The 25113-nt window shown below is 40.8% G+C and overlaps 1 protein-coding gene and 1 long non-coding RNA gene across 3 annotated transcripts; one reads left to right on the top strand and one right to left on the bottom strand.

Moving 5' to 3' along the window:
* Positions 1 to 858: 858 nt before the first annotated feature.
* On the bottom strand, positions 859 to 10433 carry adad2 (adenosine deaminase domain containing 2). 2 transcript variants are annotated; one of them, XM_084374664.1, is made up of 11 exons: positions 10339 to 10433; positions 9361 to 9526; positions 8053 to 8197; positions 7387 to 7549; positions 6260 to 6388; positions 5410 to 5560; positions 4570 to 4740; positions 3988 to 4202; positions 3208 to 3442; positions 1268 to 1400; positions 859 to 1154 (listed from the first exon to the last, which is right to left on the bottom strand). In XM_084374664.1, the coding sequence occupies exons 2-11, from the start codon at positions 9510 to 9512 to the stop codon at positions 1044 to 1046; spliced, it is 1605 nt and encodes a 534-aa protein (XP_084230790.1). In that variant the 5' UTR covers positions 9513 to 9526; positions 10339 to 10433; the 3' UTR covers positions 859 to 1043. The 2 variants fall into 2 exon arrangements, with proteins under 2 accessions (XP_084230790.1, XP_084230791.1); XM_084374665.1 differs by lacking the exon at positions 10339 to 10433 and adding an exon at positions 9876 to 9898.
* Positions 10358 to 17495, top strand: LOC311270043. The gene is made up of 3 exons (XR_014624175.1): positions 10358 to 10448; positions 16840 to 16955; positions 17060 to 17495. It is a non-coding gene; the product is annotated as an uncharacterized lncRNA (long non-coding RNA).
* Positions 17496 to 25113: the final 7618 nt, after the last annotated feature.

Below are 25113 nucleotides of genomic sequence, written 5' to 3'. Positions count from 1 at the left end.
TTTGGACTGTTTGTTAGATAAAAGAAGCCAGTAACAATAATAATGTCACTTTTTTGGATTTTAAAAAGAAGTTTACAACCTGTAGTTTATTCATACCTGGGGAGCCAGATTTGTTATGTTAAAACTGAGCAGAACATGTATTGTGTCCTGTGCTTCTTCTTCTTCTGAGTTTATTAGCAAATCAGAAACAAAGTGTGAAATGCATACCTTGTGACAAGCTTTTTTTTTTTTTGTTAGTTGCAGTCCTATACATTAGTGCAACAAAATACTGTGTACTGGTAAATTGATGAAAATAGTCAGAAAATACAGAAAAAAAGAGACATTATTGAGTATCATTTTACTTTTCTTATTCTTATTATACTTTGCTGTTCACTATTTTTAATACAGGAACATCAAGAGGAGGGTGCTCATCTACTGTAGTATGCCAGAGTTGACTAAAAAACACTCAACAGGCAACAAAAACTAGAGGTCATTATAGAACATCAAACTTTTAACTCCGTACCACATCAGCTGCTTATTTGACCTCTTGAATCTGAACACGCTGGACTTGCGGTGGAGAGAACGACCACAATTAGTACGAGTTCAATCTCAGAATGTTTAAAATCATGTGACCGTGCGTGACACAAAACACTAGAAACATAATAATTACCTGTTCATGACGCCTCCCATACTCACAACTGTTTTTTGGTTGGTACATCAACACAAAATACTTTGTTGTTAATCAGAACAAACTTTTGGCTCCAAAACAACAGACTAACTGATAATTGCTCAGTTCTACTTTACAGGGTAGAAACAATGTGAGCCTTTTACCAATGTTTTTCCACCCACAACTCATTCAAACTGACTACTTCTCTGGTGCACAGCAGCAGGGTCTCCTTTATTTTTCTCAAACACCTACACAAACTGAAAACAACAACATTATGCATAAAACAAAACCCAGATCACTTTTTTAAGGGTAATTAGTGCAGTGCACAGAACAACAGAAACAACATCTCCAGAGGAACTCGGATAAGCTTCTACACAGCCTGTTACTAGGAGCACATTCAGTTGCTAAAGCAGTCCACCAGCTTTTTTGAACACCAGGGACCGGCGTGGTTGCTCCGAAACTGTTCTTTGACATGATCTTTGACCATCTGGTAGGCGAAGGCCTCCACCTATAAAACAAAGCATTTCCAACATAATTTATCACATTTGAGACAGTTGTACATAACCACAGTTTTGGGACTGAGCACTGAGCATTCATGTTATCATTCTATAGGTGACGCACCTTGACACTGTGGTAGGTGGGAAGCTCCAGCAGATAGCTATGCCCGCCGAGCTGTGCAACTTGGAGGAAGTAACTGTAGAGAGCTCTCTTGCAAAGTCTGCTGGAGAAGCCAGCTCCACTCACACATGGAGAGCTGGGAAACAAATATTCCTATGATTGCATTCCTATACATTTATCGAAAATTTATATCAGGGAATTTCAAGTATACTAAAAAGTACATTTAAAAAAAAAAAAGGCACCATCTCTGTTAGAAAACGTTTTTCTACCTCAAGATGTCTCACAAAAACACAATGCTTGTGTCCTGAAAGGTCTAAAAACCTCATAACAAATATTTGCAAAGTGCACTTTTTAGAAAGTTTTGTGTCCTGCACCGTTTACAATCCATGTTGTTCACCGTACATCAGCGTGTTGCCTTCTTTTGCAGTCTTACTAGAGATTCAGACAATATCCAAAAAGCTGTTAGGGTTATCTGTGTGACAAGCAAGTTGCCAGCTAAGTGAAATAATGGCCTTTTGTTTTTCGTATACTGCAGACGTAGATTTGCTTTGTGAAGTGTGTAAGACACACACTCCCCCAGCAATCTATCACAAAGAAGCTGGCCAGTTAATTAGCAGAAGTGAGGGGTGAATGATGTCCCTTTAAGTCTTCACTCAGAAGACCTAAACTGCAGATCTGTGGATGTTAAGTGTATCATTTCTGCACTTTCACCTCCAACACTATTTTGGAGGATGCAGACTGCTTCAGGGGCTCAGCTGTGCTGAACTTAAAAATATATTTGGCAAGACAATTCTTCTAAGCTCTTCCAGCAAAATGCTGTGTGAAGTGTGGTCTGAGTGAGAGTGGGCAGGGTTTCCTGCAGGCAGCACTTAGCACTGCTGCTGAGCAAATTCCTGGGGGAACCCTAGAGTGGTCCCCTGGAAAATGGACCAGTGTTGAGAAGCCCAATGTTTTCAATAAAGAAAAATTTGGGGGCGAGTTATAAAGTATGACAGCATTGATGGAGGCTGACATTAGCAGATGCTTGTGCAGGGTGACTTATATAAAATCATTTTAAGGTCTGTTCCAAGACCACTAAATTCTACAGCCCATGATATTGTTCATCCGCTCCAGTTTTGTTTTTTAATCACTGATACATTGCATATATAATGGATTCGTCTTGGCAGAATTTAAGAAATTTGGGCGCAAGCCAAGGTTTTTAGGAAACAATTACTTGCTTCAGAGCTGAAAATCATAGCTAAAAGATTCTAGGAGTAATTGGCATGCAACTTCTACATCACTAAATTAAAATAGCCTCATGTGATCTTTTGTTTTCCCACTAGAATTTATTTTTCAGTTGGTGTTCTTGCCATCCTTTCAATTCCTCTTCACCTCCCCCTGCACACTTAACGTCCTGCATTCTTGCCCTTAAACGCTTTCTGGTGTTTTTCAGGAGTCTATTCTTCTTTGTTTATTTTTAGTTTATTGTTTAGAGCACGCTGCAGAGCTCACCCTGACATGTTAAAACCATGGTGTTGCCTAAAACCAATAGTTCAGGGCTGCAGGACAGAAGAGGCTACACTGCGGGCGCCAAGCAGGATCTCAAATCTATTTTTGGCTGTAATCTCTGCTCAAGGACATCACAGCCTCCAGTCTGTGTCACACTCTAGCCACTGGACATCGGCAGTTGTCTGCAGCTACAAAAACCAAGGGAAGGCAGGAGCCGCGGGCCTCGCTGAGACTGTCAAACAAGCAAACTGCATCAGGCTCACCGATCAGTTCTACTCTTTTCCTGGAACTGGCTTCAGGAGGGTAAATGATTTAAGCTTTAGTCAGTACAAGACTCTCTGCACGAGTACAGGACATCATACTGGCCCCACACATCACTGCAATTCTTCTCAAACTTTTTGAAATTTGAATATCAAAGCAACAGTGATTTCTTATCCAACGCATCTGCAGCTTACCCATCGATGATGAAGCCCTTGCTACTGTCCAGAACTTCAATATCCTTGTCTCCGAGGCACCAGTTGATGCTGAGATCATTGTGCTGTGGTGAGACCACACCAGGCCTCACGTAGTCGCCACACAGAAAGAAGATGTTGTGTTTTTTGTAGGATGGTGGCAGAAAGACCTCATGTTGATCACACAGTCGCTTGTTGGTGAGATCAGACATTTCCACGTTAAAGAGCTTCTGGCCCCCTAAATAAACACAACAATCTCAGTATTAGCTCTAAGTACCTTCAGAAACACACTAGTACATAATTATCACTTCAGCTCAACAGCTTAATTGGGCAAATTTTAAAAACATCTCGCTTTCTGTTTATGACAGCATTGGAAATGATACCATCTAGATCTAAAATACCAGGTTTTATTGTGTTAAAATTGTGTTTGACCTTCATGCTAATGATTAGATGAGAAAATTGATCTCATGTCTTTGTGGTAAATATGCTATTGCTTAGTATAGAGACTGTAAACAGGGAGAAACAGCGAACCCGTCTCTGCCCAAAGGTAACAAAATCTGCTTACCAGCACCCGTTAAGCTCAGTAACTCCAATGAGAAAATGCATAAGTGTAAAAATGAGGCACGGAGTTATCTGCTCGACTGTTTCCTGGCTGAGAGCAGGAAGCTGCGGGCTGTAGCTTCATATCGCGCGTACAGATATGAGAGTCAATCTTCTCATACAACCCTTGGCAAGAAATCAAATAAGAGCACCTTCTAAAATAACTGCTTTGAGGCTCTTTACCTAGCACCATGCTGGTGATGTAGAGTGGCTGGATGAAGTGGCTCAGTAAGGCACCCTGAACCCCAGTGACGGTCCAGCGGCACAGCTTGTCAATTCCGGACATGCAGCAGACTCTGGCACCCAAGATGCTCAGGTCAAGGTAGGCTGCAGGTACCAGCAGGCCCTTGGCATGATACTGCAGCTTCATAGTGGTGTAAGTGTTGTCTGCAGGGCCCCTAAACAGGACATGGTGTTTTCTTTTACTCATTTGCAAAAAATTTGTTTTACTCAAAATAACAAGCACACTTGTAGAGAAAGGTGAACCATTAAAATGCAAATTCAGAATTAACTCCAAAACAGAAATTCAATATCCAGTTCTTTTAATTTTAAATAAAGGTACTGACAGGTTAATAATAAACTGGCTTTTAAAACCTTTGTAGGATGCCACTATTCTCAGAAGTCAACCCTGCTCTTTTGAAAAGAAATCCTTCAAATCTGTCACCCCAAGGCACTTCACCTACACACTGCAAAACGCTGCTTTAAACAGAGCACACAGGACAAATACTGAAACACTTAAAAGATGGGAATAAAAGACGGCTGTACTTGAAGTAGAAGTTCTTAGCTGCTCCTTCAGGACACTGATTGGTGTAGAGATGCAGACTGATCTTGGGTTTGAGCCGAAGCTGGTGGCTGTCTGCACTGCTCTCGAAAATACAGTTCTCCTTGGTCTTTGGATCGGCATCAAAGAACAGCAGAAGCTGTTTGTACAGAAACCTGAACACAAGCCAGAAAATACCATTCTCACTTTGAGCCACACCGGCGCTTTCAATGCACCAGAAACACCATCAATGATGGGAGAGAAATAGCGAGCTGATTCAGACTGCCAACTCTAACAATTGATGAAAAGGAAGGTCATGACTTGATCATGATCATTCAAAAAAAGGTGTGTGGTTTTTTGTTTTTTTTTATAAATTAGTTAATGTACAAATCAATCAAAAAGTTTGGAATTGCCTACCTCAGAAGCTTGATTTGATTTAATGAATGGTCTTTCATGCTTTTAGATAGATGTTAGTTTGTATGAAGGGGTTGCAAAAAATGTAAATGACAACAAAACGCTCTACAGGGTGTTTCTATCACAGAAGAAACTCACAGACCACTTGCACTTGTAAATCATCTCACGTGATGCTACCAAGCTAATCAATTCTGGTAAGTATTAAAACTTTCTCACTTAAAACCTAAGAAAGATACACATCGGAGAAATGAGATGAACAGTCTTCAGAGAAAGAAGCGAGTGAGAATAAAGTAATTTCACATGCTGTTCAATACTGTAGGCTGCAGAGGAGTAAAACAGATTCCCTAAGTATTGACAGCCCAGAAGCACTACTACTCACCTACATTTTCTGGAGTGGAAAATAAATTGGAAGTCATATTAGCAGTTCGTACCTAAGAAGAGCCCGTCTGGCGATGACGATGGCGTGGCAGTCATGGACCATGATCCCATTGTAGCAAAGCCATGACTTGCAGCTTGAGTGGCCAGCTCCCAACGCCACCACCTTGTAATGCTCACATGGGCGACCCTCTGTGTCCAGCACTTCTAATGGAGGAAAAGAAAAAAGTGTTTTCTTAACAATACATTGTTTACTTTGCCCATTTAGATAATAGCAACTGCTACAGACAGGGACAGAGATATGATTGAGATGGAGAATGATGTGTGAAGTGAATTTAACTTTAAAGTGAGCTACAGTAACAAGTGAGGTGTTTATTTTTGTTTAATTTAAGGTTAGCTTAACAATGCATTTTAAGAGCCGTGGTAGAATATAAAAGGCCTAGAAGAAAGCAAAAGTTAAATGACATCGATATGCCGTCAGTCTCCATTCAAACTGTCTCTTGTGACTGAAAGACTCACAGGTATTTACCAATCAGACAGGCTTCTTTGAATTAAAAAAAGAAAGGTAAGAGCTCCGCCTCATAAAAATGTCTGACCTGTGGATGGAAGTGGCAAACAAAACACCTTTTTTCTTCCTTTAAATAATAATTTATTTACAATACACTTTGACATTTCTGATTAAGTCGTTTAAACATTAGATGAAAGTTTTTGCTACGTTGTTTGTCACATATATATATTCTTTATCGACATGTATAATATCCAGATTACAATTCTAAGTGAAGCTCTTTCTGTCCAATGAAAGAGTTAAAATACATATTCTCCATTGTCTCGAGCAGTGTATACATACAATATTGATAAATAATAATGACAAAATAAACTGGTCATATACAGAGGTTAGGTGCTTACCTCTTATCAGTACAAATGCTGCCATGTGGCTCTTACAGCCATAGAAATCAGGACACATCTTCAGGAGGCTGTCGAACTTCTGGCTACTTATAACTGTCATGTGATTCTTGTGCCAGTCAGTTTGCCAAACTAGAAGAAAGATAAAAACAAAATCAAGACAGCTATATGATCAGAAGGGAGTGTATTTTGGACATTAAGAAAACCCTTTCAATTTACAAGTGATGCAAAGTAGTGTTTGCCTTGAACATTTTTATATGCAGCTATTGCACTCAGTGTACCAGTAAGTTGACAGCCTAAAGCTCTGTGACACGTCGTAAAAAAAAACATAAACAAGTCAGAAGGTTTTTTGCGCCGTAAACTGACAGTAAAGCAGCACAGATAAAATGCGTTGTAGTGCTGCAATATGCTGAAGTGACAAAGAATATTAAATAATAAAAAAAGTTTAACAACCAGAAATACAAGATTACATTTTTTATTTTCTGATATTGTCGCTGTCCATCTGTTGCCTTGCCTTTAGCTCCAACGTGATCAGCAGTGTAACATTTCTGACCTAGTGTATTATGAATGAAGCACACAATCATACACTTACTGCCCATGTGTACATAGTAAAAATCTCATTACAGAAACTATAATTGTAAGTGTAAATCTTGTCAAAGAGTTAACCAAATGTACATTTTCATCAAGTGTTATTTCCCAGATTGGTTTCATTGTTCATGGACGGCTTTTTAATTAAATCTCTAGCCTGGTCTGCTTACAAATTAGTGTATTGTTTAGACTTTTTACTTCTTCATCAGGTAAAGCTTTGCAATCTTTTTCTTGGTGTGTTCTCCTAAAGCCAATCAAATAAAACAGAGTGTATCTGTAAATGCTTGTGCAGCTTTCCCTTATATTGTATTAGTTTCAAAGACACAGCGTCAGTCCACAGCGTAAATGCTCCACAGGAACAAAAGTTTGTTGGAGTTGTTTTCAAAATTAGAAATGTGTGCTAGCATGGGGTGTCTATACCTGAAAAGATGGTTTTCAGACTTTACACAACTTTTTGACCAGGATAGAGAAGAGAAGGTTGAGGTAGACGAGAATTAGATATTGCATTTAAACATCACACAGTGTGACTAATACTACTGCACCTTCAGTCTTTGTGCTCTTGTCCGGATTCTTTATGGTTTCCTTCTTTATTCCGACAAAGTCTGTTATCTGCTCAATGAGGAGGTCTTCTTCCGAATGTACGCTTCCAGTGGGCGACATACCCGGGAGAGAGAGGACAGCTGTGTCATCGTCTGATCCTTCATCCTGACAAGAAAATAAATAAATAAATAAAAGGGACTGTGGTTTCCTCCTCATTACAACCTTCAACCTACATTTTTAGTGTTGATTTAGTAAAGAATACTTTTCTGTTGTTCACAACTTAAGTGACAAACAAGATGGCTGCAGATGGTTTTGAACGTCTTCAGTTAGATAGATAATGGTATCAAACGCCGCTGTACCACTGTTAATTATTCCAGATGTTGAGATTTCACTTTGATGTCAGATTTTCCAATGTGGCTTGATATCGTCATTATTCCAACATCATTTCAGGTTGTCTGAAAAGGACATCGTCCTCATGAAAGCAGACAATTACATATAAGTTGTTCCCCCAGGAAATCGGCTACTGGAGTTAACAGATGCTTATAGATCATCTCATCCTTTATGATCGAATAAGTAGGTGAATGCCTAAACAATCACGTAACACATCTAACATATGGTCTTTGCTACAGCAAACAGTGGGAAACCCAGACAAATTTCCATTTATTTACCTCATCTCCCAATGCGATGTCGCCAAAATCAAGTTCATCTTTGAATTTTTGGATGAGAGTCCTCTTCAGTCTGGGTCTGTCACCTCCTTCAGGAAGTAAAGCCTCTTTCACTTGGTCATGGCCTCCAGAAGCAGGTAGACTTTTCCTGCGACAGTGATACAAACAGTGACCAGCTTTTATATTGTAAATCAAGCTGATGATGCCTCAAAACGTCTGGATGGATGTAGATGAAGATTTTCAAGGATGACAAACAGTAACAGCAACAGTAAAATATTTAAAATATATCTGATTCTGAACACATTTGGTTAAATTTTCCTCTCATTGCAAAAACCTTCAAGAGGAGAAGTGAAGGCTGAAAACGAAGGGTGACATTCATGAGCAAAGCATCATTACAAGGCTCACCAGTGCCTAATAAACCATTTCTCTACCTGCATGCTTAAGTAGAAGCGTAAAGGAAAAAGCCTGTGGACTCACAAATGAGATCCCACTGCTTCATTTAAGTTTCAGGTATTCAGCTGAAAACTTATTAATTAAAAGCAGAGTTTTGATTGCCAATTTTTTACTGGACGGAGAAAAAAAAATGGAAAGAAGAGGAGGATTAAGGCAACAAAGGTTCAGAGCAGATCAAAAACCAAGTACATCCAAATGAGCCAGTGGGTTGTCCAGTGTCCTGTTACTATGGGTGCAGTCGTTAATGAGCTTCAGTAACTTACAGTGTGTGTGTGCGTGTCCAATTTAAAGTGGACACACTTGCCTGCAGACTCCTCACCTGCCCAATCTGAAGCCTTAGTAACACAAGCAGCCACGACAAAACAGAAGCCAAAGTGCTTTTGACTTAGAAACAGTTACAGTTTTGGTTTTAATAAAGCGGCTGTTAACCTGAGCAATAGAGTGCACCCCTATAAGTGAAACAGGGAAATGATTAGGTGGATACAAATATACATTCAGCGATAAACTGGTTGTTCTAGTGGTGGCTACGCTCCATCATGTATGTTGGACCTGCTTAAAAAACTATTAGCCAGACAGACCTCTTGGATCATCTGGGTCCAATACTTCTGCTATACCAAAGAAGCTGCCTTTAGGTTTTACTGCCCTAGATAATAGGGTAGCATCCCCAAGGACCTGACATTTGTGCTCAGTATCTTTAATAAATTGTCCTAAAACATTTATTTTTTCTGTTGACTAAATCTTCATGTAAAAAGTGTTGCGTTTTCCCCTAGGTATACAATGTGCTGTAAAAATAAAGCTCACATCGGCTTGCCTAGAGTTACTGTTACTAAAATACAACACCGCCACTTCTTTCATTACCTCAGCCCAGTACCACCGCTATAATCAGGCACGTCATCAGCCAGATGACGAGGACGGTAAAGGTGCAAGCTTGGCTCAAAGTCAGATGGAGGCTGCAAACTAGCAGCAGCACCTCTTCTTGGACTGTATTTGAACGCATCCTTATCCTCCATGCTTCTCAAGCAACCTGTGGAAAAATGAAAGTGAATTAAGTTAGTCAGTGGGCTGCAGCTTTTAACTGTGGACATACAATCAACAACAAACCTCATTTTACAACTGCCCAAGAATTTCCTATTATAGATGTCATCAAAGTCATTTTTATGTTAGTGGCTTTCAACTGATAACTTTCCATAAAGCAATGTAATGGAGAGGATGCCACAATCATGAGGATAACAAGAAAAAAATCATCATCTTTGTTTTGCCACCAAACTACTTATAAGTTATTGTTTTCTTCAGCATGTTTTAACATTGTTAGACCAAATGATTTACTAGCTAACTGAGAAAATAACCAAACGATTTGTGGCTGATAAAATTACCTGTTAACTCACTACTCGCCCACTATTAGTCTATTTAGGTTAGCTAATTAACAGCTGCCACCAAAGGTGAACGTCAGTCAATGCCACTAAGTTAGCGGTTAGCTAGGGGCGAAGCAAACGTTAGCAACTAGCATAGGTAGCATTAACAAATGACGCAGTTACTAAATTAAATGCTTTGTCACCGCCAAAAATATGAAAAGTTGCCCCATTTTACGACACATTTATGAAACTTAACTTTTAACCAAACGTCACCCAATTTCTTTCGTTTTCACCGCTCAAATCTGTGAAATAATGTCTGCTAATGTGAAAAGCTTTAGCTAGCTTACCATTAACGTTTTTTTTACTATGACAAGAACACTTCCGGTTTGAACAAACGCGTCTCGCCGAGGGGGTACGAGTTTAAAACGATTATAAATGACACATTAGTTGAGTGCAGCCACATGTTAGTCAAAGTTTACTGTACCTTTAGTCTTCAGGCGTTAAGGAGACTGGAAGGAGGTCGCGGTTTTGTCCTGTCTGGATGTGGAGCCGTGTAGAGGACTTGCTGCGGAGCCCAAACTGGCAACCTTGCAGGTAAGTGAAGGACTGAAAATCATCTGTTAGTCTATTAATCACCTAATTTTTCGTCTCTAAAAGGATGTTTTTAATGTATGCTGTGCTGCTGCAAATTATTTAAAATTGTGTGTTTAATTATGATAATCTAATCATGAAAATAATTCTATTCTGGCCAACTGCATGTACACTATACTGTATTGCCAAAAGTATGTGGACACCTAAACTTTTCACCCATATCTGGCAGCATCACCAGAGTAACACTAACTGCTGTTGGTTGTAGCTGCTGTTAGCTAGTTAGCTCGGTTAGCCGTGCAGCTAGCGGTGCGGAATGGGAGCTCGGTGTATGTACTGCTGGAGCATTGGCCGAGGACAGGCCAGGGCTAGCTGGTTAGCATGCTAACTTCAGTAGATGTCTATGCAACACAATACATAGACGTTAAAATGTCAAAACTGCTATTTTCTTTAACTTTCTGATGATAATTTTAATACATTATTAACCACTGCACTTTTAGGGATAGATAAAAATTCCATGAGCATTTTTATTCTGTTTTGTCCCCTCAATATTTCTCTTGTGGTTTTTCAGTTGCTGCCTTTCGAAACAGAAATGGTACAGTAACCAAATAATACAGTACAATGACAAATAAAGATGAACAAAAAGTCCAGTCAAAGTGCAGTTTTAGTAGAAATGAAATAAATTAATTGAGAAGGGCAATGCTACTTCTCCTACTTTCTTGCCGTTAGTTTAGATTGCACTGAAAGACTCTTTAAAAGAAATACCTAATAGAAATATACTTAAAAAACTGCTAACTGCTGCTAACAGTAACTGCTTTTAGCTAGTTGTCTCCGTTAGCTGTGCAGCTAGCGGCCAGGACTGAAAGTTGAGAGAAAGAAAGTGTTGGAGCTTTGGACCGAGATGGGCTGGGGTTTGCTGGTTAGCGAGTTAACTTCAGTAGATATCTCTGCAACACAATAGCCTTCACAGACTCTAAAAGGTCAAATCTGTTATTTCTTCACCTTCTGTTGATAATTTCAGTTATATTTTGAATGTTTCCTGCTAAAATTCTGGATAACGTAGAGGAGAACGGTGTAAGAAGAGCCACTTTTTTGAATTTCTTTATTTTACTGCAAAATGTAAGTGTATTTGTTTCAAATAATAGTTACTATATATACCTCAGGTTATTTTGTACCCATGGAAATTAAAACAAGTTATCTAATTATGATGGTCATAGAACAATGACCAGTCAACAAAAAGTTGTCCTCGGGCACAAGTTGCCCCAAGGTGGAGCTAAAATGAGCAAGGGGTCAGTGTAAGTTGAGCCCTCTCGGGGTAAACATCCACCACCTGATATGATTTTATGTTATAAAAAAAACATAAAATCAAACCATTTTGAGATCATTTTGAACTTTATTAATGCAATTAATTCAACAAAGGCAAAAACTCATACTTCAAAGTCAAACCATACCTTTGTGTGCACCTGTTAAACATGCTAACATAACATTTTCAGTAAAGGTTAAACTGTAATCTTTGTGTGATAGCTACACAGAGAATGTGTGTCTAACATCAAACATGACCAAAACACATCTATTTTATTAAACTTACAGGATTGATAACTTTCTTTGCATGACACTAATCCTACGTATAACTAGATTGGCATATAAAATGAGACAAACATTTGAATGCAACTGCGCCATGAATTCAAAATACCACAATATAAAATTGGAAATGACCGGGGAGATGTCCACTCATGTCTGCGACACAGTTGAGTAAATATCATAGTTTGAAACCTCTATTTACACTTCGATATCTGCGTGGATGTCATCATGTTGGCGGGAATTTAGATCGAATGTGGGGAATAAGATAAAACGAAAGAGCGGCTCGGTCATGTTTTATGTATAGACGCAGTAAATAAGCAAATAGGTACAGAATGGTTTGGAGATTTCCATGAATTTTAAATCACACGCACACACACACACGCTCATTCACAGCAATATAAACACCGCAGGCATGCGCTGTAAAGCTCCCGCGATGAAATGAGTTTGCAGTTGTTAAAATTAAATCCTCTCTCGCACACAGACACACGCTTCCTCGAAGCTGACTATAAGTGTGTGGCGTTATTTGCAGGAGTGAAATGTTCCCCTGATCATTGTGAAACTCAAGTCTGAACTCTATTTCCTGTCACCTCAAGAGAAAGCCTTCATATCTGTGTCTCCTGAGCCAAATGAGGTCTTCTTATGAGTGTGTGTGTGTGTGTGTGTGTGTGTGTGGGCATATGTCTGAGTGTTTCTGTGTTTCACATGAGACTGTGAAATGTTAAGTCACTCCCATCTCAAGAGAGCCCGCTGAGACGCAATGGAAACCATCCCACGTGTCATCTTCATTTTAAATACCACCTATTCCCTCCCTGTCTCCCCTCTCTTTGTCTCTATCTATTCCCCTTTCTCGCCTTATCTGTGCCTTTCTTTCTTTTTCTTTCACACCCCCACACACTCACTCACAGGCTGAGAGATTCCCCTGTTTATTTTATAATGGGAAAAAAAATATGAAACAGTGGTGGCTCACAGAACACCACAGAGCTCGATTCAATATTTTTATTTTCTGGTCAGGGACACTGTTTCCCGAATACGTTGTCACAGCTTTTGTGTTGGAATACGGACAGGCGAAAACTGTGAAATATTAAGCCCGCTGACAATTTCTCTTAACATATGTTGTTGTGTTATAGTGTGATTGTGTTTGGTTGTGCTTTGCGTGTGTTTGTCTATGTGTGAAAAAAAACAGCACTAGGCACAGTCAATGAGGGTTGTTTTTGATGCTCGACTGTCACAGATAACACTGTGATGTATTAATTTATGTCAATTAACACTGGAAAAGAAAACCTGAATTTCAACCAGCTAGATTTTCCCTCTGATGTCCAGCATGTGTAGCTACTGCTGTGTGTGTGTGTGTGTGTGTGTGTGTGTGTGTGTGTGTGTGTGTGTGTGTGTGTGTGGTTAAACCTTCAGGACTGATATTCCTCAACAAAATACATGATGCAACTGCTAATGCTGTGTTAATTAGGGTATGGTCAGATTACTTTGAAATATAGTCGGTTACTAAATACAAAATACATGGCTTTTTTTTTTTATTAGTGAGGTAATCCATGTGATTACAAAAAATTTAATAAAATTTTCATACATACATCTTGATTACTTCAAAATCAACATGGGAAATAGTGCAACTTACAGTAGTAGTCATTTTTCTCTTCAAACCATCTGAAGATGATTTTCAGCGCAAAAAAATGGATAATCAACAATTATAACGGGTCAAATCAAGAACACATTTCAGCAACACGTTGCAATTTTTGGCCCATCCCTCCTCCTCCGGGTGTATCCAAGTCATGTTTGTCTGCCTCCTCGGTCGCATACACTTCTTCGATCAGGACTTTGTGATGGCCACTATATTACATGACTTGTTGTCCTTAAACTTTGGAAGCATGCTTCTCAATTTCAAGCTTTAACTTCCTGGCCGATGTCTTGAGTAATCCACTAGTTACAATTTTGGACTCCACATGTGCAGATGAAAATCATAGTCTACCTTCTTTATGGCGGTTTTCAAGCAGTGAGTGCTTTAAATGAAGTCATTATGCACGGAGGTGCCCTTGAGCAAGGCCCTTAACCCTAACCGCTACAATGGAGCTGCTCCATGGCCGGCAGATCACACTGTGGTCTTACCGAGTATCTTCCAGGTGTGAGTGTGATGACGGCGTTCCTGAAAAAGAGGGCATTGCTCTCAGTGAAAGTAAATAACGGTAAAAGGAAAGATCCACTCATCTCTGTAATGTATACATTATACATACATCAAGACGAACACACTATAAATATCAAGGCTGGTGAGAATATATAGCCGCAGTAAGAGAGACAGTATGCAGGACTTTCCTCCAGTTCAATTCAGATTTATATGTTGAATCATTTATGGCACAAGTAACTGCAGGGAGAGGTCGTGAATTTCTGAAAATCGAGCTTGAATGCATGGTGGACGTTTTAAAAGCATGTCGGAGTTATATTTTCTACCATCTCTGTAATACAACATGAGCAGCTGCCTCTGATTCAGCCCGCTCACTTCAATGTGCTGGGGGCTGCAGTGTTGCAGGGTGACATCAGACTTGGTGATTGTGCACTCCAAAAAAGAAGAAAACTTTGTTGTACTTGTTCTGCATCAGCCTCTCATTCATTCACACCTAACTGTAGCAGACTTGCTGGTAAATAAAATATGAAATTCAAAAGTATAAAACTGATTTTTCCAACTGGGTCACTGCCTCCATGCACAAGTGAACAGGGATAATTGGACATTCGTATTTCTATTTCCTAAATGAATTTGACAGGCCTTTCCCCAGGCTCACCACTAGAGGGTAAAAGTCCTTTGCTCACTCACTCTTTCAGTTTATTCCTGATACTCACACATGACCCACAAATCAGCTGCAGCAGACAGAACAGAGGGAACAGAGAGAAGAGGGGATTTGGATCCAGCACTGCTTTCATAAAACTGTGAACCAAGGATGATCATTTTCTCCTCCAATTCAGTGTAACGTCCCCCAATTCATCTTCATCATCATAGTGTTAGAAGTAATTGTGACTGTGTCAGTTGTACAGGCAGATGTGACTAATCAAACACTATACTGAGCGAGGATATGAGACGAGTGACCAGAATTAAACGGGACATTGCACTTTAAGCAGATATTAGACGAAAATCAGAAGAAACGCTATAGCTGAAAGGCAAACGACAACGATAAGATGTGACATTATATAGATAAATAGATAGTCTGGTCACCAACTGTACAGATCCTTGTGCTTTCCCAGACAATGTACCCTGATGACTGACCTTTCCTTTGGTTTTGAATAGAATATCTCACCAACGGTTGGATGGATTTCCATGAAAGGTGATAGGCTGACACACATTCATTCCCACCTCAGGATCAACCTCGAAACGTTTCATCATCAGGTCAATAATCGCCCAATACCAAGTGTTAATCAGTAAATGTTAGCATGCTAGCTCCAAACTGAGATGATGATGATGGGTAAATATTTTACCTGCTGAGCGTCAGCATGCTAGCTTTGACTATGTGAGTATATTAGCATGCTGATGTAAGCATGTGGCTCAAAGCCCGCTGTGCCCGAGCGCAGCCTCACAGAGCTTCTAGCATGTCAATTAGTCAATTAGAAGTGTTGAGATCCTTGTTTTTAAGTAAAAGTAGAAATGCATCAATGCGGAGGAAAGAACAGTAAAATTACTCCACAACAAGATTGGCAGTCAAAGTCTTCAGCCTGCTATTCAGTCAGTCTCATGCACGTTGCATGTGCATACATGGTCTGTAATTGGTTAACGAGCTAAACTCCAACTGTGATGGCGAGATGGTAAGTGGAGGTAAAATGAAGAGTTCAAAAACACGACAAATGTGGCTCATAGAGACGAGAAGTGCGAAGCAGGAACAAATAACCAAACTTAAAAAAACAAACAAAACAAAAACAAACAAGAAAACAAAGCAAAAAATCCACGCATGAAACCAAGTTAGCCAGCTACAGTAGCTACACTGAGGAAGCTAAACTAAGAAAACGCAAATAACAGCAGCATGAATTAAAGAAACACTGTAGCAGAGGTCACGGTTACAAATACACTGCTGCCACCAATGTAACCAAGTGTCTTGGGTTCAGCTAGCAAGGCAGGTTTAATAAGACAACAAAAACCAGCGATGAGCAGCAACACAATTCATTTCGTGTTCTCTCCTACAAACACCAACAACTCTTGCCTTAACTGTGAGGGGACACACTACTTCTTTGTGCCCCCTTTTAGGTAAAGAGATTAAAATCACGTCGGCTGTGACAGGTTATCAGTAGCCTGAAGTCATTCTCTGACATTTCAACAGACAAGTACACATCAGATAGCAGCATGTGTGATACCGACCTATATCACATGAAAGGATTGAGTGTGAGGTTTGTTAGTGTGTGTGCTTGGACAGGTGTGCACACTCGACACAACACCTGCGCTGTCTTTTAGTCTAGGGCGATGCGGTGGATTGTCGAGAGACACAGATCAAGCTCTCCCACCAGTGCATGAAGAAAGAGACTGGTGTTGATTCTGTTTTTGATGTGCTGCCATCCAAATGTGCCGGGCAGAATCTCAAAAAGGAGGTGGCTGCTGATATTAGGATGCACACAGTGGTCCTAATATCAGCCACACTGACACATACTCGACTGGCCTCTCAATCTAATGAGGGAGGAAGGAGGGAGACGGCAAAAAAAATTGATCATGCACTTATATTCGTTGTCTTTACACTCACTCTTTTTTGTCTCAGTCGACAGAAACCAGAGTTGAAAGTGTATTAGGAGCTGCACGTGAGGACCAACGCTGCTCCTTCTTTCTTTATCTCCCATACAGTCGCCCCCTGACTAGCTGCTTCTTCATGCATCTTTAAAAGATGAGAGGGAGGCTCCACTTTCTCACGCCATGTATGACGAGGAGGGAGACGACACGAGACACATGAAGGAGGAACAGTGCGTACCGACATGCCTATAACCCACATTTACACACGCTCCACTACAATATGTTTATGTTAACTTAATCACCCTTTGTCTCTCTTTTTTTTGTGTGTCGTGAGGTATTTCCCAAATCCCACCTCCTCTTCCTCCGCATTTCGTGCCAGTCTCGGTGAATCTCATCAGGATAATTATTTGCGCACAGGCATCCAGGGCACGGGCATCTGCCTCTCCTTCTGTTGACCTCCCCCTGCCTCCCCCTCATTTTTTTTTTCCTTTCGCATCCTCCTCTCCTCTCCTTTCCTCGTGAACACACCTTTCACTTCTTTTCCCATCCTCGACATGCTCCTCCTCTCCTCTCCTCTCCTCTCCGTATGCTTATGCCGTTTGTTTGTTAACTAGAGCATCTCTCCCATTTATTAGCCACTTCACAGTCTTTGCAAATTGCAAAACATATTCTGCATAAATTCAAAGGGGAGAAGAAATGCTGCAAGGGGGAAACAAAGCAGAGATGAAAGCTGACAAGGAGAAAAGAGCAGATTTGCCGAAAATACTACAGAAAAGACAAAGGTTGAGAATATGCACATATAATGTGGCAATTAAAGACTCATTCAAATCTTCCTCATCCACGGTTCCTGAATGTAACTTTGCTTTAGGCTTCAGTTACTGCACAGGGATGAGAGAGTAAGAACTGATATGCAGAAGCCTGTGTTGTAAACTATACGATCTGTACATTAGCAGAACATCCGGCTGCAAGTCTTTGCTATATCATTTTACATGTAACCACTAACAGGTGAAACCTCTTATCTCCGAACATGTCATTTTTTGTGTGATCTGCAAGGAACTGATATGATTTTTTTGTGCTTTAGAAAACACGGTTTTGAAAGGGCTTTAAAAACTGCAGAGATTGAGGAGTTTTTCTTCGAGGATAAAGCTTAAGTAAACACGAGGAACAGGGGAGTTGTGAGGTTTACATACACAGAAATGATGACCACCACTCTTAAACTCCATATGTGCCTTTTAACGCCTTAATGGATTCGATATTGCATCAGAGGTGAGCAGACAGCCATCGCAGCATCCACGAAGCATATGGTCCACAGATGCCGACCTTGATTTATCACATTTCAGATGATAGATATGTCTGCGTAGGTAGGACCAACACATTACTGACCTGCCAGGAATCCAGGAATCATATTAAAGGGTGGGGAGACTCCCACTTATGAAACCATACCATGTGCTCTTGGCCTGAGATAAAAAAAAAACAGCCCACTCTGTTGCCATCTCGACCTAATTCAGGGGAAGTACAAAGGTGATCTCTCAACCCTCCCTCAGAAACAAGTGACACCTCAGACAACAGACACTTGGTTAACCATCTGTACCACTTTTTCCCTGTTGCCAGTGCAAGTGTATTCTTGCTGTTTTAAGATCTGTTGACAGTGCACAAAGCCAGATAAGTTAAAGTCAACATGGCCATCACGCCAGCAGGCTGGCACAATTACAACGGAGATTTGCTGACGATTTAAAAGGCATGTTTTGGAAGAGAATCTGTGTGCTGAGAGTGCATCTCGCCAGTTGTCATCCATGCTAGCAGCTTGGCTTTATGTTGGTCTATACTGAAACATCACAGCAGCTACAGTAGTAGATGGATTGCGAACTCCTTTGGTGACTGAAATTGACTGAAATATATCAACAACTTGCCATGAAATTTGGTGCATATGTTCATGTCCCCTTCAGGATGAATCTAGCACTGTCATTGGGCCAAATTGTCAAATACTTTGGTTTATCACCACATATCATCAAAGCTAATAACATTGCTGTACTTTCTCTTAAGTGCTAACTGGCAAATGCAAGTATGCTAACAAGCTAAACTAAGAGTTTACATTTTTTCACCCTCACGATGCATCAACAGCTGTGAAAGCTGTAAAATATAGTGTTTATTAGCACTTAGCACAATCAGTCTTACACACAGTGCTGTCCAACTTCTATCTGTGGACGTGTTGCGTAGGTGTTTGTGTGTAATGTGTTGCTTTCAACTGATATTGCTGACAATGGCTAATATGACTAGACCTGGTTTTCCAGCGTTATTACGGAGCCCTTACATCCGATAAAGGTAGGTAGGGCGATTCTGGAAATAAATAGTTGATTGTTGAGTCTCATTCCCAGATTGTCAAATACCAACGCTTTGGGTTGGTTTTGGTTATAGTGGTGGTCATCGGTAATTGACAACCTGGGTAATGAGACTCAACAATCAACTCTCTTTCCCCAGAATCATCTTCCCTACCTTTTAGTTATTCAATGTGAGAAGGTGGGAAAGGCGATGATGTTCAACTGACTGACTGCTTTCTATTTATAAGCCCTTAATGGCGACATGCTATCATACATCACTTACTAAACTGGTTTCATAGTCATTATTTGACCTGTTCAAGTGATTGGCTAATGCGCATAGGCAAACTTTAAATAAGGGAACATTTTAAAACGCACCTTAAAACTGAACACAATTGTACCATTGTAACAAACTTCAATCTTCAATGTTACTGTTTTTACTGTGAAAGTTTTATGTGTCTACTTTCAACATTATTAAAAATGAACGCACTCAATGATTGGTTGAGACTTAAATAAAGGTTTACTGAATGAAGACAGGGAATTAAACCAATATAGTAAACATTAGCTGCTAAACTTCTGGATAGCGTTTAGCATTTAGCTCAAAGCACAGCTGTGCCAAAGTACAGCCTCCCAGAACTGCTAGCTTAGCTTTCTTTTCTGTTTATTCCACCAAGCTTTATCTCCTCATATGTATCTTTAAGGCCACGCGACAGCCATGTATTTCAGGCCCGTCCTGAAGCATCACTGTCTTCACCTTCTCTACTTGCTATATGTCCTTGTTACACCCAGTGCATCTGCTGGCACATTTCTCTGGCACATGCTGTGCTATTTATAGCAAAATGGCATCTGCAATGAATCTGCTGCTCTGTTATGTTGCTTTGAAACAACTGCGACTTCCTATAAGGAGGGCTTGGATGTACATTTACCTTATGATGTTGACTCTATTCATGGTAGGTGGCCTTCACAAAGCTCACAGAAAACAGAAACAAGTTGTTCAACGATAGTGCTGAGGCAGCAGCAATTTTGATGGTAGATTAAAGTCATTTATTGAGAACAAATGCAGAATATTCATGTGTTCTAGCTCCTCAAATGTGATGATTTGCAGTTTTTCTCTGTTGGTTTCAGAGCAGAGATGAAAACTAATCAACACATTCATTGATGATCAAAACAATCCTTGGTTGCAGCCCTAGATGTTGAGTATATATGCCTTTCTTTTCACTATATCACAGTAAATGCATGATGTACTGCATGTACTGCATGATATACTGCATATCGATATGCAGTATATCGATATGCATATCGATATGCAGTATATCATGCAGTACATGCAGTACATCATGCATGACAGGACAGCACTTTCTGTAACATCCACTAAAGAGGCTTTCTCATTGCTCGGACTCATCGTCATCTGAAACAAAGACATTACAGTCGACGGAAAATAGAGGAAGGGAGAGAGGAGAGAAATATGAGACTTAGTTAATAGAAGGCACCGCTAATCAAACATCTAATTATATGCCCATAAAATGAATTGAATGGAAGATAACATTACAGAATGGGGGGAAATCTTTCACGCATATGCAGAACAGATTCACATTACACTCTGGGTGAAATGTGGGGGGATGGGAACTCCTCCTCATAGCCACAGCAGGGGATATGCAGTATACATATTCAGATACAGTATGGCATACAGTGAGTGTACGCATATAGGGGCTTTTCAAGGGCAAGCGCTGCAGTGAAGTCTCTAGTCACGCATATTTCTAACATCATGACCTGCATTAGGGAAATTTTTAATGTAGATATGATCCATATAGAACAGAAGCTGGTTGATGGAGGAGGCTCTGAATTCGACTGGAGCATAAAAGGGGCAGTTGGTGGAAGCGAGCCGTGGAGGCAGGGGCATCTATAAGACATTGCCCTAGCTTCAGACGTATCAATTAAACATCAATGGCCGGCAGCGGGGCATCATTCAGACTGCGCTGGATGAATCCCAGCAACAAAAAAAAATTCTCATATTCGCACAAGACTTCACATCCAAAAATAGGCCTGTGTCGATTAAACATAAATGAATTCCTGATTGTTTGATGAGTTTTTGTGTTTTCATGCGTGTGTGTGTGTGTGTGTGTGTGTGTGAGAGAGAGACAGTGTCACGCCGGTTACCATGGCAGCAACATCCGCTCTCTGAATCTCTCCTTCTTCCTCTTCCTCCCTCTGTCTTTCTCTCTCCTTCTCTGCTCCCGTCTTTCTCTCTCGCCCTCTTTTTTCCCTTTTTTTCTCTCTCTCTCTCTCTCTCTCTGCTGCCTCCATCGCACACCACAGTAAGCAGGCCACCAGCCTTCATTTACATGGCACAGTTGGTCCTTGGCCAGGCTTTCTCATCTCTGCCAGGGAGATACAGTATATGGAAATTAAGGAGATGTTACACTCTACATTGCTACAATGCGAACACACAAGGGTAGATTTCCTCATCTCCAATCTTCTTTTTGCTCTTCTTACTTTGTTCTTACTGTGCTATCATATTTCTTCCGTATGTTTCCTCTCCTTCTCTTTTGTGGGGATCATTTTCACGCCGTGGCAGTAGCATCACCAGAATAACACCAAATCTACCATTTTCTGAAAAAAGAAACCTCGCCGCCCGCCTTTGCTTTAATTCATTGGAGTGTTGCTCTGTTTCCGTGAAGTGGGACCTTTGTTTTGCATATTTTCTCAGTGATCTTCATCGTTCCTCGTCTATCCTCCTTCTCCTTCTTCTTCTTCTTCTTCTTCACTTTCCCATTTAGTGTGAACAATGAAACGAGAAGCATCAGAATCAGGACAAAAAGAACAGAAGGGAGAGTAGAGCAGTGTAATGTAGAGGAGGGATTTCCATTCCCAGTAGAAATCAATAGACTGAGATCTAACATCTTGGGAGTGTGTGTGTGAGTGCGTACTCTGTGTGTGTGTGTCTTTGTGAAGCGTGCATGCGTATATCAGTCTATCTAAATCTACATCTTTATTCAAATATGTGTACTCTTTATGTCTACCTGTGCGTGTATATGTGTTCGTGTGTGTGTGTTTCTCTGTGTGTGTGGTTGTGTGTGTGTGTGTATGAGAGCCATAGCCAGAGAGTAATCAATACTGACTGTAAATGATGGCTATAATGGGACCAAGCCTGTGGTGGGACATTGCAGAAGTGATGTGGATGGAGTCTGTGTGAGTGTGTGTGGAGTGGATATAGTGCTGGTATTTGATCTGTGTGTGTGTGTGTGTGTGTGTGTGTGTGTGTGTGTGTGTGTGAGTGAGAGAGTGTGTGTCCTCTAGTGCAGGGCAAACAGAGGGTGTGGTTGGTGGGCAGACAGGGTCCCAGTCTCAGTCCTGGGTGTACGATAACAGTAATTCAATTGAGCTGGCGAGCCTTGGCCTGTGGGATTCACTGCCTGTGGGTGAGTGTGTGTGTGATTGTGTGTATGTGTGTAGGCGTGTGTGTGTGTTTTAGTCATTAGGAAACCTGATCCTCCTGGCTCTCTCCTCAGGTCTGAATGAATAAGTGATCAAGGTCTGTACCCCTGTGTGTGTGTTTATGTTTGTGGGCCTTTGTGTTTCCTACTTCCTTCCCTTAGTCCCTTCATCTTTCTTTCCTTCTTTCCTTTCCTCTCTCTATTTCTGTGCTGCCCTCCTTTCCCCTCAGTGTCGTTTCTCCCCCTTCTTTCTGCTCTTTCGCCAATGTTCGGTTAAATTCAACCTGTTTTGCCTGGTTTGTAAAAATAATTAAAAAAGTAGAGTTTGTTAAAAATTATTAATAATTATTTATAATCGCCAATATGAAACTTCACAATCCTGATGGGATTTTCAGCCATATTAGCCTGACTAACTGCTAGTGTGGGGTAAATTATATAGATGAATTAGATGTATACAATTTTAAATAACACGCTGAAAAAGTTCATTGAAATTGTATTTAAGATGGTGTGTGAGGCGGGGGTTTTATACGTGGTTTACTGGGGACGTCACTGAGTAAGGTTATGATACTCCCGGTCCTCAAAAGAACTGGCAGAGGTAACATAAAACATCACAGTAACTGATGCACTGGTGGCATTTTTCAGGCTTTAGAAGTGTTGGCTAAGTGGGCTGACCAATAGTAATAGCGCAGAAAGTTTTCACTCGATAATGTTGCAAACCTAGATCTTCATAAATCAATGATCCGCTCTACTAATTGCTCTGAGAACGCAGATTCGCGTGCTGTTACCATGGAAAATGGCACATCTGGTTAAGTGACTGGATGCGTTGGAAGTTGCGCCCATAATTTGCACAAGGTATCATAGGGGCTAGGAATAAGGTGGATAGGAAGTTGTTTCATTTCACTTTGAAATAATTACAATAACTAAATAGCCCTTAAAGGGCCAGTTCACCCAAATAACACATTTTTTTTGTCACTTACCTCTGGTTCCATCTAGCCACACAGACAGTTTTGGTGTAAGTTTTGAAATACCAGCCTCAGAGACTTCTGCCTCCACGTCAATACAGTAGAGATAAATACCATTTAGTTTGTGGTGTTGAAAAATCACACAGTGAATAGCTTGTATTGGGACTATTTCTTCTACATAAAACTAAACATTAGGTGTTGATTGATGCCATCAGACGTAAATTAGGATGTTTCTGTTTTTGTAATTTAGGTGAACTGCAGAAATGTCCTCTCATCCTCCTCGTTTCAATCCCCTCCTGAACTCCTCCATGCCTCTCTCTCCGACTCTGCTGAGCCGGTCCTTGGCAGCTGATCGTCCTTTGCGGGCCAAGGGCAAACAAATGGCAGCCTCCCTCAGCAACAGCACGATGCTCTGACACACACATGCATAAGCATGGCTGGCCATGGCCCGATCACCCACCCATGAGCAAGCCGAAGCGCATGCAGTTCTGTGGATGCAGTACGCCTGCACATATGTACCAAAAGGCTCAGATGAGCGAATCGTCCGTGTGTGTGTGTACGGCGGACTCTTGGCCACACACACACACGGAGAGAGATGGAAATACTGTATGGACACAAACATGCTCTCCACTGCCCAACAACCCTGTGGCTTTATATTCGTGTAATCCTTGGTTTAATATGAATCCAGACCTAAGCTCTGCCTATTCTCCCAAAGGAGATGCTGCCATGGCCTGGTTTTACTAGGACAAAGTCATTTAGCCCACACACACACACACACACACACACACACACACACAGTCAGGGTGGGATCAGGCTGTATTAATGCCAACTAGTCCCAGATTGGGTGCTCATGGTGACAATGTAATGAGTGGAGACCAATATGTTGCCTGCCTCCCTGTTTTCTTTCTGCCTCCTTGAGTGTCGAGATCCCTTTTTCCTTCATTCTCTGCCTCGGAGCGTCTGACAAACTCCCACTGTGCCCACTTATGTGTCTCCCTCTACTGTCATATAGCTTCTGTCTGACGTGTCGCGAGTCTGTGAAGCCTGCTTATCACTACTGCAACGCGACGTGTCAAAAGCAAGAGGAAAGACATCTTTTGTTCCCATCAAAGTGTGCCATCACAGTTTGAATAATGATCTGGCTTGTAAAATTGTCTTCTCTGGGGTTAATTATTGTGCTGCATGTTCACTGCCTTTGGCCCAATTTGGAAGCTGAAGACTCAATTCCTATTCGCTCATTCGCTCACATTCAACTTGTTCAAATAAGTAACTGAACTGCCACAGAAAAGCAAAAGAAATACAATAAGATCTATTTTTCGATCTGTAAGAATGAAGCCAACGTGGAAGTACCAAAAAAACTGCAGTTCCTTGAACAGCCTCTTGCGGCTGCTTCCAGAAGCGATTGCCGTAGACCTCCATATTGATTAAAAGCCCAACTTTAAAGCAGAAATAAACACAGCCTGGTTCAAAAGATGGTTTTGGTCTCTGAAGCTAATTTCAGCACTGTAATCCTAACTCGCTCATTTAAATGATATTGAGGCCTAAAGTTATGCATAATTAAGGATTTAACTGATTTGAGTGACAACAAGCTGCTGGCTGTCTAGCAAGCTGTCATCAACCAGACTTCCACCTGTCTCAGCTCTCTCAACCTACACTCCACCTCTTTGCCTATTTTTA

The sequence above is a fragment of the Pagrus pagrus genome (genome assembly GCF_965226575.1).
Source record: "Pagrus pagrus genome assembly, chromosome: 14".
Lineage (NCBI taxonomy): Eukaryota > Metazoa > Chordata > Actinopteri > Spariformes > Sparidae > Pagrus > Pagrus pagrus.
This window is presented reverse-complemented; position numbering and strand designations above follow the sequence as displayed.

Bases quoted from the DNA above. Each gene is read 5' to 3' on its own strand.
- adad2 (XM_084374664.1), bottom strand. From the start codon at position 9,512: ATGGAGGATAAGGATGCGTTCAAATACAGTCCAAGAAGAGGTGCTGCT. The intron at 8,198-9,360 runs GTAATGAAAGAA...TCACTGTCGCAG, and splicing joins AGCGGTGGTACTGGGCTGAG to GAAAAGTCTACCTGCTTCTG. The intron at 4,203-4,569 runs GTACAGCCGTCT...TGTCCTGTTTAG, and splicing joins GCTAAGAACTTCTACTTCAA to GGGCCCTGCAGACAACACTT.